The 16,020-nt window shown below is 46.2% G+C and overlaps 1 protein-coding gene across 1 annotated transcript in view; it reads right to left on the minus strand.

Annotated features, from left to right (window-relative positions):
• LOC112248966 (ankyrin repeat and BTB/POZ domain-containing protein 2) overlaps positions 1–16,020 on the minus strand; it is a 28,231-nt gene that overhangs the window by 4,234 nt on the left and 7,977 nt on the right. Inside the window, exons 2-14 of the mRNA XM_024418453.2 lie at positions 9,957–10,106; positions 7,895–8,102; positions 7,007–7,159; positions 5,772–5,937; positions 5,458–5,547; positions 4,439–4,540; positions 4,055–4,287; positions 3,527–3,807; positions 1,519–1,697; positions 1,134–1,239; positions 768–870; positions 517–664; positions 165–278 (exon numbers count right to left, since the gene is read on the minus strand). Coding sequence (XP_024274221.1) covers positions 165–278; positions 517–664; positions 768–870; positions 1,134–1,239; positions 1,519–1,697; positions 3,527–3,807; positions 4,055–4,287; positions 4,439–4,540; positions 5,458–5,547; positions 5,772–5,937; positions 7,007–7,159; positions 7,895–8,102; positions 9,957–10,106 — 2,033 coding nt within the window. The remainder of the gene's footprint in view (positions 1–164; positions 279–516; positions 665–767; positions 871–1,133; positions 1,240–1,518; positions 1,698–3,526; positions 3,808–4,054; positions 4,288–4,438; positions 4,541–5,457; positions 5,548–5,771; positions 5,938–7,006; positions 7,160–7,894; positions 8,103–9,956; positions 10,107–16,020) is intronic.

Raw genomic sequence — 16,020 nt, forward strand, 5'->3', positions numbered from 1 at the left:
GATACTAATGCAAGCACCACTCACACAGGCCCACTTTGTCTATTATGATCATTATAATGGATTGCACGTACTCATTTCAAGGTGCAGACAACACACAGATACAATGTTGACTTATAGTTTTAAGCCTGCATAGGACAACATGTTAACAAAGTTTGAATTCTTACCGTAGACATCAAGTAGATGCTGACAGCGTTGTCCAGGGTGATACTCTGGGAGAGCAGGCTCTCACACTGCCTCTCGAGCACCTCCAGCTGGAAGAAACAGACCACTGGCAGCAGCTGCTGACAGAGGAGCAGATTGTTCTTCCATCACAAGTCACCACTCCAAACATACAATCACACCTATCCAAAATGCTTACATTTTATGAATGACCTCCGCTATGTTGTCTTTCCACTCCTCAATGAAGTGACAGTGGGGGGGCCATTCCGAAAGCTTAACCACTGTGGTAAATGTATGGATCAACAGTGGGATGTATGAATTAAGTTCTATCAGTGCAAATGAGGATACATGTATTACCTCCATAGCGTCAGCCTGTGACAGCCTCAGCCCTTCAGTCCCCCCACAGTACAGACAGCTCATCATCCTCTGGAAGGTGCTGTATGTGATGTCAGAGATGTGGATGGTGCTGGTGTCTGACCCACAGAAACTCAGCAGGTACCGAAACCTGAAAGAGACTTGATAACCATCTTGTGGACACAAAAGCACAGACTGCCCCTGAAAACACTAGAGCCTCCACTCGAGGTGTGAGGAGGGAAGTGCTCGCTCACCTCTTGGAGGCAGACATGAGGAGAACCCTGTGGGCGTAGAAGGGACGACCTTCCACTAACAACATTATGTCAGACATCTCTGGGTTGTTCAGGAAATGAGCATCTGGTAGACGAGAGAGACCAAAGTGACGTTTGCACCATTTAGAGTCAGAAACATGCATTGAAATACATGTACGCAACGAAGCATGACTTACGCAACGAAGCATGACTTACGCAACGAAGCATGACTTACGCAACAAAGCATGACTTACACAAACGCTGGAGTTGCACTTTGCTAAAATGAGGTGAAAACTCGACCCTAAGAATCAGAACAATCAGACAGACTACAGTTTGTTCCATGCAGAGAGAGTATGCCCGTCTCCATACCTAGCTGTGTGGAGAGAGTGAGGTCCATCGGAGGAACAGAGGGAGTAGGAGCAGAGCCGTAACAGTGAGAGAAGATGGCTGACAGTCTCTTGGTTATGGCATAGTCCTACAGAGATATAATCATGTTCAGAAAGAGTCATGTGACTTTATAATAACATCCATTGCAAGTTTTGCTACCCATTTTATTACAACTGATTTGAGATTTTTTTTGTGATGTTGGATCGATTCCTGATTCATACTCTGCTTTTGGTTTGAGGCTCCATTGAACATTTACTCAATGAAAACTTCTACTGACATAGTGTAGTCTACACGGGAAACCCCAACACCAAACAACAGCGACTGAAGGAGAAATTGGACTGCCAGGTAGCCTAGCAGTCATGGCTACCTTGCTGGTCGCAAACAAGTTAAACAAGAGCGGTAGAGCGGGCGAGACCAGCTCCTGGCAGTAGTCCTGTGGCCTGATAGTTGTGAAGTCTCTGAGGAGAGAGAGGGTCACCTCATCCCTGGACTGTTGTTGGGCTACGTGGAAGGACTCCAGCCACACATGGAGCTTCCAGGGGACACCTGGGGAACAAATAAAGGAACAAATTAGGGTCCCAAGAGATTATTCACCTACAGTTGAAGTCGGAAGTTTACATACACTTAGGTTGGAGTCATTAAAACTCATTTTTCAACCACCCCACAAATTTCTTGTAAACAAACTATAGTTTTGGCAAGTCGGTTAGGACATCTATTTCGTGCATGACACAAGTCATTTTTCCAACAATTGTTTACAGATTATTTCACTTATAATATACTGTATCACAAATCCAGTGGGTCTGAAGTTTACATACACTAAGTTGACTGTGCCTTTAAACAGCTTGGAAAATTCCAGAAAATGATGTCATGACTTTAGAAGCTTCTTATAGGCTAATTGACATCATTTGAGTCAATAGGAGGTGTACCTGTGGATGTATGTCAAGGCCTACTTTCAAACTCAGTGCCTCTTTGCTTGACATCATGGGAAAATCAAAAGAAATCAGCTAAGATGTCAGAAAAAAAAGTTGTAGACCTCCACAAGTCTAGTTCATCCTTGGGAGCAATTTCCAAATGCCTGAAGGTACCATGTTCACCTGTACAAACAATAGTACCCAAGTATAAACATCATGGGACCACGCAGCCGTCGTACCGCTCAGGAAGGAGACGTGTTCTGTCTCCTAGAGATGAACGTACTTTGGTGTAAAAAGTGCAAATCAATTCCAGAACAACAGCAAAGGCCCTTGTGAAGATGCTGAAGGAAACAGGTACAAAGTATCTATATCCACAGTAAAACAAGTCCTATATCGACATAACCTGAAAGGCCGCTCAGCAAGGAAGGAGCCACTGCTCCAAAACTGCCATAAAAACGCCAGACTATTGCAACTGCAAATGGGGACAAAGATCGGACTTTTGGGAGAAATGTCCTCTGGTCTGATGAAACAAAAATAGAACTGTTTGGCCATAATTACCATCATTATGTTTGGAGGAAAAAGGGGGAGGCTTGCAAGCCGAAGAACATCATCCCAACCGTGAAGCACGGGGGTGGGAGGGATCATGTTGTGGGGGTGCTTTGCTGCAGGAGGGACTGGTGCACTTCACAAAATAGATGGCTTCATGAGGAAGGGAAATTATGTGGATATTTTGAAGCAACATCTCAAGACATCAGTCTGGAAGTTATAGTTTGGTCGCAAATGGGTCTTCCAAATGGACAATGACCCCAAGCATACTTACAAAGTTGTAGCAAAATGGCTTAAGGGCAACAAAGTCAAGGTATTGGAGTGGCCATCACAAAGCCCTGACCTCATCCTATAGAACATTTGTGGGCAGAACTGAAAAAGTGTGTGCAAGCAAGGAGGCCTACAAACCTGACTCAGTTACACCAGTTCTGTCAGGAGGAATGGGACAAAATTTATCCAACTTATTATTGGAAGCTTGTGGAAGGCTACCCGAAACATTTGACCCAAGTTAAACAATTTAAAGGCAATGCTACTTTAATACTAATTGAGTGTATGTAAACTTCTGACCCACTAGGAATGTGATGAAAGAAATAAAAGCGGAAATAAATAATTCTCTCTACTATTATTCTGACATTTCACATTCTGTGTTGATCCTAACTGACCTAAGACAGGGAGTTTTTCTTACTGGGATTAAATGTCAGGAGTTGTGAAAAACTGAGTTTAAATGTATTTGGCTAAGGTTTATGTAAACCTCCGACTTCAACTGTAGGTCAGTCATTGAGAACAAAGTCTCAAACAACCTAAAGTGGATCAAATAATATCTCTGTGCTTTCGGGAATGCTTGATTCCTAACAAGTCCTTCACAAAACAATGATGATGGCATAAAACAAAAGAAGTAGGCCTACAAATAACCCATACCCAGTGATCGTAGCTCCATGGTGACATCCAGGTAACCGTGCTCAGCGCTGTAGTAGGCAGCCTGCTGCAGGGCCTTCATCCTGGCCTTACATAGCCTGGGCATGGGGCTGGGGCTGGAGCTACTGGGGCAGACAGCAGGGCTACAAGGGCTGAGGCTGGGGGGAGGTAGTGAGCTAGCCTCTTCTTCCTCCTCCTGGAACCCCTCAGCCAGTATCTCCTGCAGAGAGAGAATGTCCTCCTTCCTCTGCTGGGGCTCGGTCAGAAGCCTCCTCAGGATGTTCCTGTAGGAGAGTAGAGGATGAGTAACCATTCATTTATTCAGTTCTGACTGAAGGTAATAGACATAGAAAGGACAACACTTTAGACTATTGAGACATAACCCAAGTCTGGACCAGTTCGACAGGTGGAGCTGGACCAGTTCGACAGGTGGAGCTGGACCAGTTCGACAGGTGGAGCTGGACCAGTTCGACAGGTGGAGCTGGACCAGTTCGACATGTGGAGCTGGACCAGTTCGACAGGTGTAGCTACCTGTGTCCGTGTGCAGCGGCGTAGCTGAAGCAGTTCATGTCCTCGTAGAGCGGGGATGTCAGAGCGTTCCAATCATGCACTCTGAGTAGAGGGTCGGCCCCATGGGCCAGCAGCAGGCTCACCATTTCATAGTTCCCAGCAGCAGAGGCCAGCTGAAGAGGAGTCTCAGCAGAACTCTCCTGGCTGGAAGTCACAGCAGTCCCCTCCACGTCTGCACCCACCTCCAACAGCAGCTATACAACACGGAAACCCAGAGAAATGGTTCGTACTACGCTACACTACACACACATACACAAAACCTTCCCACAGGGCAGCACTATCAAGTCTGAGATGTGTGATTAAGAAACTGTGTTAGACCCTTTCCACTGGGCAGTGAGGACTCACCTGAGATACTGAGAGGTGTCCATGCAGCACAGCGAAGGTGAGGGCCACCCAACCACGACTGTCTGGGTGGACTGAGGGCTGTCTGTGGGAGCAGCAGGGAACCTGGGAGAATGAAGAACGTTACGATATCTAAGTCTAAAATGTACACTTGTTTTTTAAAGAAAATCAATTTTTTTTGGTCCATTAAAATAACATCAAATTGATCAGAAATACAGTGTAGACATTGTTAATATTGTAAATGACTATTGTGGCTGGAAACGGTTGATTTTTAATGGTATATCTACATTCCATGGCGTACAGCGGCCCATTATCAGCAACCATCACTCCTGTGTACCAATTGTACGTTGTGTTAGCTAATCCAACTTCATCATTTTAAAAGGCTAATTGATCATTAGAAAACCCTTTTGCAATTATGTTAGCACAGCTGCAAACTGTTGTCCTGATTAAAGAAGCAATAACACTGGCCTTCTTTAGACTAGTTGAGTATCTGGAGCATCAGAATTTGTGTTCGATTACAGGCTCAAAATGGCCAGAAACAAAGACCTTTCTTCTGAAACTCATCAGTATATTCTTGTTCTGAGAAATAAAGGCTATTCCATGCAAGAAATTGCCAAGAAACTGAAGATCTCGTGGAAAGCTGTGTACCACTCCCTTTATAGAACAGTGCAAACTGGCTCTAACCAGAATAGAAAGAGGAGTGGGAGGTCCTGGTGCACAACTAATCGAGAGGACAAGTGCATTAGAGTGTCCAGTTTGAGAAACAGACGCCTCACAAGGTCACAACGTCAACAGTGAAGAGGTGACTCCGGGATGCTGGTCTTCTAGGCAGAGTTCCTCAGTCCAATGTTTGTGTTCTTTTGCCCATCTTAATCTTTTCTTTTTATTGGCCAGTCTGAGATATGGCTTTTCCTTTCAAACTCTGCCTAGAAGGCCAGAAAGTTACCAGATTTTTTAAACCCATTACATGATATTCTATCCATATCATATTATGCTAATATCTTTCGAGTAGTAGTGTTCACCGCCAGGTCCAGGTTGGCTCCAGCTTCCACCAGTATCTGGACTAGAGCCTCGTCTCCACACGAACATGCGTACATCAGAGGGGTCATACCCTGTAGGCCAGAGAATACACATCTTACTCTGAACAGTCTCTACACTCTCTAACACCAGTCAGGGTAGGGCATACAAGCAGAAGACTGACACATCTCTTTTAACTTCCCTGCCAAAACCTCAGTCTTATGTCTGAATATGTATACTGTATATCCTACCCCTCTCCCCAACTCCCCCCTACCTCTATCCCCACCATGTATCTCCTATTCCCTATCCCCAGTCCTACCTGGTCATCCATAGTGTTAACCCCTGATGGTCCCAGTAGCTGTGTGGCCTGACCAATCAGGTCCGCTCTGCCACAGGACAGCATGCGGAAGCCCAGATCCAGCTGAAGCTTCTCTGTAGCAGCCTTAGAGTCCAGACGCCTAAATGAGCTGGAACAACACTCAGGCCTGGGAGAGAGGGAGAGACAAGAGGATAAGGAGAGAGAGAGGGAGAGAGAGAGCGAGAGAGACAGAGAAAGAGAGAGAGAGAGAGAGAGAGAGAGAGAGAGAGAGAGAGAGAAAGAGGGAGGCTACAATGAAAACTTCTAACATGCTTAACTCTTCAATAATGACAGTAGGCCTACTGTTATGCACTGGTTTCACAAGTCAACAGCATGGTTCAGCATCTTTCTATTGCATGTTACAGTAATATACACTCACTGGCCAATTTATTAGGTACAGGTACACCCGTTCACGAAAATCGATCGCTCCTACAGACAGTAAGTCACGTGGCTGTGGCTTGCTATATAAAGCGGCAGACAGGCATTGAGACGTTCAGTTACTGTTCGATTGAGCATCAGAGTGGGCAAAACCCAAGCGAAAAGGGGCGAAAAACAAAAAACATCCAGTCAGTGGCAGTTATGTGGGCGAAGTTCGCTTGTTGATGAAAGAGGTCGAAGGAGAATGGCAGGAATCGTGCAGGCTAACAGGTGGGCCACAAACAGACAAATAACGGAGCAGTACAACAGTGGTGTGCAGAACAGCATCTCGGAACTCACAACTCGTTGATCCTTGTCACGGATGGGCTATTGCAACAGATGGGTTCCACTCCTATCAGCTAAAACAAGAAGTAGCGGCTCAGTGGGCACGTGGTCACCAACACTGGACAATTGAGGAGTGGAAAAACATCACCTGGAACATGACAGCGAGTTCAGTTTACTTCAGTGGCCTGCGCAGTCCCCAGACCTCAACCCAATAATGCATTTTTTGGATGAGATGGAACGGGCTGTTCGCAGAGTTAATGTACCACCGTCCAATCTGCAGCCACGTGATGCCATTGTGTCAGCATTGACCAACATCCGTGTGGAACGTTTTCAACACCTTGTAGAATGCCCCTAATAATTCAGGCTGTTATGGAGGCAAAGGGGATTCCGACCCGGTACTAGATGGGTGTACTTTATAAACTGGCTGGTGAGTGTATGTCATTAAACATGCAAGTGTATGTCATTAAACATGCAATGCTCAGTGTGTTTTCTACCTCAGCTGTCTGGGCTCACAGTCCAGTCCTGGGAGGAGCTGTCTGGCGGTCTGTCTGACATCATCGCTGTCCACCAATAGGCTGCGGCGGTGCTCCGCGTGTACCACGGCAACCCGTATCCACTCCATCAGAGGGGGAAGGAGCATAAACAGTCTGGGGGGAGGAGCAAAGATTCAAGCAATGAAGTTATATAATTATTAACTTTCCTCAATGACTCAAAAACCTCACAATGCCTTCAAATCTGGCATAAAGGACCAATTCCTCAGCCTTTGGTGCAATAAAGACTACTTAACCTTTTCCTGCAGTGGCCTAAAACAGGTTCACACAGGGTGTTTTTCTTAATGTGTGTTGATGTAGCAACCTCCCATAAATTTTGCCCCAATTCAGAAAAAGGGAACCCTTTCACTGTTAACAAAGGACTATAAAGAGAACACTGTTTCCCTGATGTGACGCTTGTTTTAGAACATGTGGTCTCTTCACCTCCCCAGAGCACAGAGGCTGGTCGTTATGGCAGAGATCTGTTTATAATGTCTAGATTATCATGTCTCCGCCCTAACAATGGGAGATGTTGTCCCAAAGGCAAAAAAAGAAGGCGACAAGCTTAGGTCCAAAATAAGCCCATAGAAACACATTGGGCTTATTTTGGACAGATTTTGGCGAGTGTAACCTCTCGCTTCACCTCTTCCTCTCTGGTTATGGTTACTGAGATCACAAGCCTCAACAGAGACACAGAGCCGAGTCTAACTGGAAGCTAACGGGTTAATGGGGCCTGTGATTATAATTGGTACCAGGTGGAGGGAAACAATATCTCTGTGTGCCTAAGAATACAAGAAGGCACATGCACACACACAGCACTCACGCGCAAACACACACACACACAGCCCTTACCTCTCTCTGCTCAGGGCCATCCTGGGGGGCTCTAGATTTGGGTTCTCCAGGGATTCCATCTGTGGGCTAGACAGGAAGTAGTAGAGGGTACGCATGGCATCGGGCGCCCAGAATACTGGATGCTGACTTGCTGGGCAATTAGGGCTGAGGGAGTGGCTAACTGCGCGTAGGCGCTGTATGTGGTGCATGGACCGTGACACCAGGTCACCTGAGAGGAAACAGTCACACACGCATTTAGTATCACACACATCATCATCTGATACAAATCCATAAAACCTCAGCTATACATGCTCTGTTAAGACCTGTAGTTGTAGCATGATGTACTGCAGTACCCACAATGCTATGTATACACTATTGGTTTCCTTACCAATGCATTTGTAATGCAAAGCTGTGGGACTTTCAACTTCTGTCAGTACACTTATAGACAGAGCCACATTGCACGTTTTCCCCTTCAGTTTCTCAGATATCACAGGTAGCAGCTGGATGTAACGTTAGTCTTACGTTAATCAATTCTGTGTCTTATTATATCTCTTTACAGATGAGACAGTGGGAACGGTTCAATGATCGAGTCTCCGATAAAACTCATTAGAAGGCAAGTTTGGGAGCAGAGTTGAGTTAAGCTGGGCTCAACGGCACGTCCTTCCTTGTCGAGCCTTAAATCAGGAATAGTCGTCCTCGGCTGTAGCTATCGCAGTCACTTATCCCGCAACATATGTGGAAGGCATTAGAAAGAAGAGACGCTAGGTCTTAAACGTAGCAACCAGAGAGCAGTGAGAGAATCTGCTCATGTGAAAGAGATTATAATCTTAAAACGACAACTCCTTTTTTTTTAATGATGCTAAGACTCCTGGAGTAGCCACAGTGTCTGTCAAAGTATATGCAGGTTTTGGTTCATATTTACAGTTCATATTTACAGTATGTACTGTATATCCATATGGCTAGATATACTAGACTATGTGTAATCTCTAGTGATAGCAATAAGCACCACAATTATGATTTATTTTATGGTGAAACAAACTGTATGTTTTCCCATTTAATTCATGCGCTTGGGCTCCAAGAATGAACAAGTGTGTGCACTGTTTCGCTAGGTGCTACTCCCAAGATGAACAGAGAAGAAAGGACCAACATGGAATTTGTTTGGGTTGTGGAAACAGGGGAGTGTGTGTGTGTGTGTTTGGGGTGTGTGTGTGAGGGGCGGGGCGGGGTGAGCAAGGGGGTCTATAACACCCTGTGGCTGACATGAAAGTGCCCTTGTGTTTTGGGAACACAGAGTAGTCTGTTATATAGCCTAATGTTTCTGTGGATACGACATCCCTGTCAGAATCTAATGAAGGGACCCTAGAGACAGACCAAGGGTCAGATTTCTTTTTTAAAGACAGTGAACAGGGTTAACGTTATTATGCTATCGTCAGACCTGAGACCAGTGTTGTTATCTACACCAACATCGTGTCGACAAAGCATGATAGGGTTGAATCCCGGGCCTTAGTTCTTGGCTAGAAACGTGTTTTGTCTATTTGAGAGGCTTTAGCTAGGTGAGGCACAGCACTTTAAAATGTTTCGGGGATGACTGACTTGTACGTAAGTTAACATTCTAAAAGAATACATGAGACAAATGGACAGTTGGATGGATTCAAAACACTATTCAGTGCTGCCCTAATTAGGCGCCCGAGTTTTAATGAAGATGAACAACAGAAGAACAAGAGGGACTGGGGATGTTGGAGTTGACAGCTGGTACCTCTCTAAATGTGAAAGATGGCCCTCTACTCAGAATAAGGTTGAACGTGGTCAGCAGGAGTCTGTGCCTGCAACGGTCTCTTTCTCCCGACTAGATGAGGCTGATGAATCACATGCATAAGGACCAGATAGTTCCTCGCTGGCTAGGACTAAAGCGAGAGGAGGATGTGAGTGTTTGAGAAAGAGTGTGTGAGAGAGGGAATCTTTGAATGTAAAATGAAGAGGGTATGTGATACGTTTGAGTGTTTGAGTGAATGTGAAGCTTGAGAATGTGACACAGACAAAGACACACACACACACACACACACACACACACACACACACTCACTGAGTTCTGTGATGCTGCCCACGCATGTGGCCAGAAGGGACTGTTCCAAGGTACGTAGCTCCAGGTGGGCGTAGGCATCCTCCCTGCTCTCCATTGGTGCCCGGGAATCCTTTGTGTATGGACTGACATGGGCTGGCAGGGATAGCTCACCTGTATATACAAAAGGTACACGCAAAAATGTTTAAAAAAAAAAATATATATATAAAAAGGTAGAAGACATCAGGAACATTTACTCATAATGAGTTACTAAATCCCTCAAAGACCTCAAGCTATTTAAGCATTAATGTAGTGTTTCAACTCACACTAACGCTGTCAGTGTCTGCCACCATGGCTCGGCATCTGCACAGAAACAACCAGGACCACAGACAGACTATATAAAACGTTTACTTTGGAGGTCAAGGTTGAATGCACTACTAGTTACCAGGACAGTTCTGTAACCAGGGAGAATAATGAGGGGATCATATCAGATTTAGTTTGTTTATGAACTAAGATTAACTCTGAGAGAGAAAAGACTGGGGAGACATGGTGTGAGGGCAAATGTTTAGTTACACACCACCTCTCTCTGTCCTCTTTTACGAGTTCTTAATATCCCTCTCTCTCTCTCTCACTCTCTCTCTCTCTCTCTCTATATATATATATATATATATATATATATATATAGAGAGAGAGAGATATATATATATACTCCCACCTTTAAAATTAGAATTTAGCCTTTCATTTAAACCTTCAGGAAATGAGACAGGTAATGCCTTTGACGCATGTGATCACATCATAACCATACCCCAAATAAAATCGGATTCTCATCTGTAGGGTGCACTCTTAGAAAAAAAAAAGGTTCTACCTAGATCCAAAAAAAGGTTATCCTATGGGGCCAGCCAAAGAACTCTTTTGGAACCCATTTATTCTAAGAGTGTAGTAACAGAGTAGTAATGGAACGTTCAACCATTTACTGCCCTGACCAAAAGGGGTTTTAACTAATCTATTGCTTTCTCCCACAGAGAATTACAGCTCTACAAGCCACAAAGTCAGCAATCTGGACAGTATATGACACACACCCACTCCCAAATAGAATCACCCCTTACAGGGAGGTTTCCTAGAAACACAAATATAAAACACGCACACGCACACACACATACTCCCACAGAGCCAAACACACACACACACACATGCACACACAAACACAATGTGTGAGATGGGTATTTGCTGACACTCTTGTATTTTACACAATGGAAAAGGCACCAAAAGCCTAAAGCCAAGCTACGATAGCTCTGCTCTCTACAGGCTTAGTATGCAAAGTTCCCTCCCCCAAGCCACTAGTCTTACTCAGCTATTTATATGAGTGTGGGAGAGGGCTGTGTATGACGTATTGATGTTGAATGACTAATGGCACCCTATTCTCTATAAAGTGTACTACATTTGACCAGAGCGCTATGGGCCCTAGTCAAAAGTTGTGCACTATAAAGTGAATAAGGGGGCCATTTGGGATGCACCTTAGGAGAGCATTCAGAGTGATCCTGATGAACTGAACCCACAACCACTGTCCACACTCCGCCCCATACTAAGTGGATAAGCCATACACATAGACAGACACACAGTCACACACACCATTACACAGTCACACCCCACCTATCTTCCCTTACACCACGGTCCCCACACTGGCAACCCTCAAAACGAATCATGTATAATCAGTGACTCTACACACAGCCTCAGACTCACCACCAGCAATAAGTCTGCTCTGAGACATGTGTGTATATTTTTGTGTGTATTGTGTATGTTAAGTGTGTGAGAGAACTTTTCAAGTAGATAGGAGTTACTCTGTAACTTTTATCGAACACAACTGGAAGCTTTCATTTGGATGAAAGAAATCCAATATTTATAACGGGACTATTGGTAGCAATTGTAAATCACACCAAAAATGGATTGTTCGGTTCACAAACTAAGCTTAAGCCACAACCAAAGATAAACTGTCTGTAACTCCCAAGTCGGTCTCAATCCAACTGACTTAGTCCAGGTGTTCTAAAAAAGACTTATCTTGGTTTGAAATAAATATTTTCTTGGTTGTCGAAGCATAATGAAATATAATACTTTAGGATAACTTACATTGATTAACCCTAGCTACTTTGTTTGGGGAAAAAAAGTCATGTGTGCCATCTGAACAAGTATTTGTTCATATAGGCCATTCATTCACAACAAGAGACCAGTCTTCAGGGGGTACAAAGCACAACTGAGTGTTTTCCAAACCCTACCTGTGCTTGCTAACTCCCCAAGGCTACGGCTACTGTGTGTGTGAACACAAGCCATGCTTACCCTCCCTAATCATGTGTGATTACGTTATTTCCTTTACCTCCCTCCTCCTGTGTGTGTGTGTGTGTGTGTGTGTGTGTGTGTGTGTGTGTGTGCATGCGTGCGTGCGTGTGTGTGTGTGTGAAAACAGAGGCACAGTCACCTTTCTGTGACACACAACATGTCCTTTCTGTGGCAGGGCATAATGCCATGACTGTTTGGTCAGACTAAAACAGCAGTATGGATAGAGGGGAGACATAGGGACCAATCCTACCCTGAGTTACACATATGCTACCCAAAATTCACTGAAACCCCCTTTTGACACAAGCGCATGATTTACCAGATGTCCTGCACATTTCTTAAAATGCATTAGCTCAAAGGGGTTATGCAGTAATGGTAAAATAACCTTTAATTCTTTAATATTTAAAAAGTAAGAGTGTAGAATAAGAGAAAAAGGCAGCGAAAGGCAGAGAGGGCATAAAGGGAGAGAGTGAGAGAGCGTTAGAATGCTGGTTAGAGTGGAAGGAACCTGTTGGATATGGACACAGGGCTCAGGGGTCAGTCTGCATGTCCTGTCTTGGTGTTGACATCTGACATCTATGGTCGTTAGGATCATTTGCCTTACAAAAGCACAGTAAGGGTGTTTCAATCGTGTCACAGACACTAGGCACTATGATGGGCTTGTAATCAATCATATAACAGTAGGGTTAAATGTGATCTGAGGTTGCTGCCTACAGGTGCATGGAAATTCCTGGTTGCCCACCGTGGCAGCTGAGAGTGCCTGGAACCCGGAATTGCTGTCCGACATGTCATTGCACGGAGTATCGGAGGAATTAAAGGACGAGCTTGCCTTGACCATTTGGATTGATGGGCGACTACGGGAACGAAGGAAGAAGATTCGATTTCACTTGCCCGCCCAAGGATTCCACCTCGTCTCCGAGGCATCCCAGAAGTCCATGACAGCTCTGTTGCCGTGAGAATACAAGGCTACCCGAGTTCCCTTGAGAGTCTCCGAAGTCTGCCTATTCACCTCTTCCCGAGCCAACTAGGCAGAGCTAGTCTGTCTCCAGCCGAACGGCTATACAGGATTCACACTAAGAGTTCCCTATATTGAGGGACTACTGGTCATTTCGTCTCCAACTGTCCACTAAAAAACCAGGCTCACCGGTAGGAGCGAGTACTCTGGTGGGCCATACGGAGAACTATTCCTCTCCCCTTACTCGCACCCATTTTCATGCAATTTTGCTGTTGGGGAACCAGTCGAAATCTCTCCGGGTACTCATTGACTTTGGGGCCGATGAGAGCTTTATGGATGCTACCCTGGCGTCCGAGCTGGGTATCCCCACTCAGCCCCTCCTCATTCCCATGGACATTAGAGCCCTGGACATGTGCTCTATATGCCGGGTCACCCACAATACCACCCCCATTTACCTCCATGTGACATGGAACCACAGCGAGACGATCAAATTCCTGGTCATTAAGTCTCATCAGGATCCCATGGTATTTGGTTTCTCTTGGCTCCAGTGACACAATCCCCTTACTGACTGGTCTTATGATGCCATCATGGGCTGGAGACCGTTCTGCCATACTCATTGACTGAAGTCAGTGCAGCCTGCCCAGGTAGTCTTCCTGGGAGCTCAGAAGTTGTCCCGGACATCTCCACTATTCCCGCGGAGTACCAGTTCCTCCGGGAGGTGTTCAGTAAGGCCCAGGCCACTTCGCTTCCGCCCTACTGACCCTATGACTGTGGGATTGACCTTCTCCCAGGCACCACTCCTCCCGGAGACGACTGTACTCTCTGTCGGGTCCGGAGATGAAGGCTATGGAGACCTACATTGAGGACTGCCTAGCTGCAGGGTTCATCCATTCTTCTGCCTCCCCCGCATGCCCAGGGTTCTTCTTTGTGGAGAAGAAGGACAAACCCTGTGCCCGTGCATCTACTGGGGCCTCAAAGACATCACAGTGAAGAACCGCTACCCACTTCCACTCATCTGCTCGGCCTTCGAGCCGGTCCAGGTGGCCACCGTGTTCTCCAAGCTAGACCAACGGAACGCCTACCACCTGGTGCGGATACGGGAAGGGGACAAGTGGAAGACTGCCTTCAACACGGCCAGCGGTCACTACGTGGACCTGGTCATGCCATTTTGCCTTACCAACGCCCCATCTGTGTTCCAGGCTCTGGTTAATGATGTTCTCCATGACATGTTGAACCAGGTTAGTCTTCGTATACCTCGACGACACCCTCGGCTTCTCCTGCTCCGCCCAAGAGCACATATTCCTGACAGGTTCTCCAACACCTCCTGGAGAACCAGCTTTTTATGAAAGCAGAGACGTGCAAATTCCAGTGCTCCACCATCCCCTTCCTGGGTTACATCATCGCTGCAGGGAGTGTACAGATGGATCCAGGGAAGGTGAGAGCGGTGGTGGATTGGCCCCAGCCTATGTCCAGGGTGCAGCTGAAACGTTTCCTGGGATTCGCCAACTTTTCTCGTCGCTTTATCCGGAGTTACTGCACCTTGGCTTCCCGTCTGTCTGCACTCACCCCTCGCAAGGTTCTGTTCACGTGGTCCCCAGCTGCTGACCGGGCGTTCCGGGATCTCAAACACTGTTTCACCACAGATTCCATCTTGGTTCATCCTGACCCGTCCCACCAGTTCGTGGTGGAGGCCGATGCTTTGGATGTCGGAGTGGGGGCTGTCCTGACCCAGCGTTCTACCCTGGACCTCAAGTTACATCCCTGTGCATTCTTCTCCCATCGCCTCAACGCCACGGAGAGGAACTACAATGTGGGGAATCGCAAGCTTCACGCGGTGAAGATGGCTTTGGAGGAGCGGAGGCACTGGCTGGAGGGGGCGGAACATCCGCTCATTGTGTGGACCGACCACAAAAACCTGGAATATCTCTGCACCGCCAAGCTTCTCAAATCCAGGAAAACTGGGTGGGCCCTGATTTTCACCCGGTTCAACTTCTCCCTCTCATACCGACCGGGATCCAAGAATGTCAAGCTGGATGCGCTGTCAAGCCGCTATAGCCCCACGGCTATAACCTCGAAACCCGAGACCACCCTTCCCACCTCGTTCCTGGCAATCAGCTGGGGAATAGGGAAGCATGTTCGTGATGTGCAGCGTTTGTGATTGTCTCCATCCCCCTCCAGGTGTTGCCCATCTTCCCCATTATCCTCAGTGTATTTATACCTGTGTTCTCTGTTTGTCTGTTGCCAGTATGTTTTGTTCGTCAACCCTATCAGGGGTTTTTTCCTTGCTCCTGTCTGTTTCTAGTTCCTGTTTTCTAGTTTTCCCGGTTCTGCCTGCCCCAACCCTGAGCCTGCCTGCCATTCTGTACCTTATCACATCACACTGTCTAGACCCTGAGACTGCCTGCCGTGCTGTACCTTTTGGACTCTGATCTGGACTACCGACCTCCGCCTGCCCTTGGCCTGTCGTTTTGCCTGCCCCCTATTCTAGTAATACACTTGTGTTACTTTGACACTGTCTGCATCTGGGTCTTCCCTAAAACGTGATATAACTAGGAAGTTAAACTGTTTTCCGGATTAGTCAAAAACAACAGAACCAAGATTGTGTGTGAAACACACTTCACACTGTGGACTCGTCCAACTTAAAGGACTAAATGATATAGCTTCCCAGTTAACACAAACCATGACCCTTTTCAAACAGAGTAGTAAAAACTATAAAGGGATAACCGCTACTCTGGAAGACAACGAGGCATACAAGATGATACATCTAGAGATGTTATGGTGCAGAGGCAGTATGAGCCTGCTGTT

This window comes from Oncorhynchus tshawytscha, linkage group LG04, assembly GCF_018296145.1.
Source record: "Oncorhynchus tshawytscha isolate Ot180627B linkage group LG04, Otsh_v2.0, whole genome shotgun sequence".
Classification (NCBI taxonomy): domain Eukaryota; kingdom Metazoa; phylum Chordata; class Actinopteri; order Salmoniformes; family Salmonidae; genus Oncorhynchus; species Oncorhynchus tshawytscha.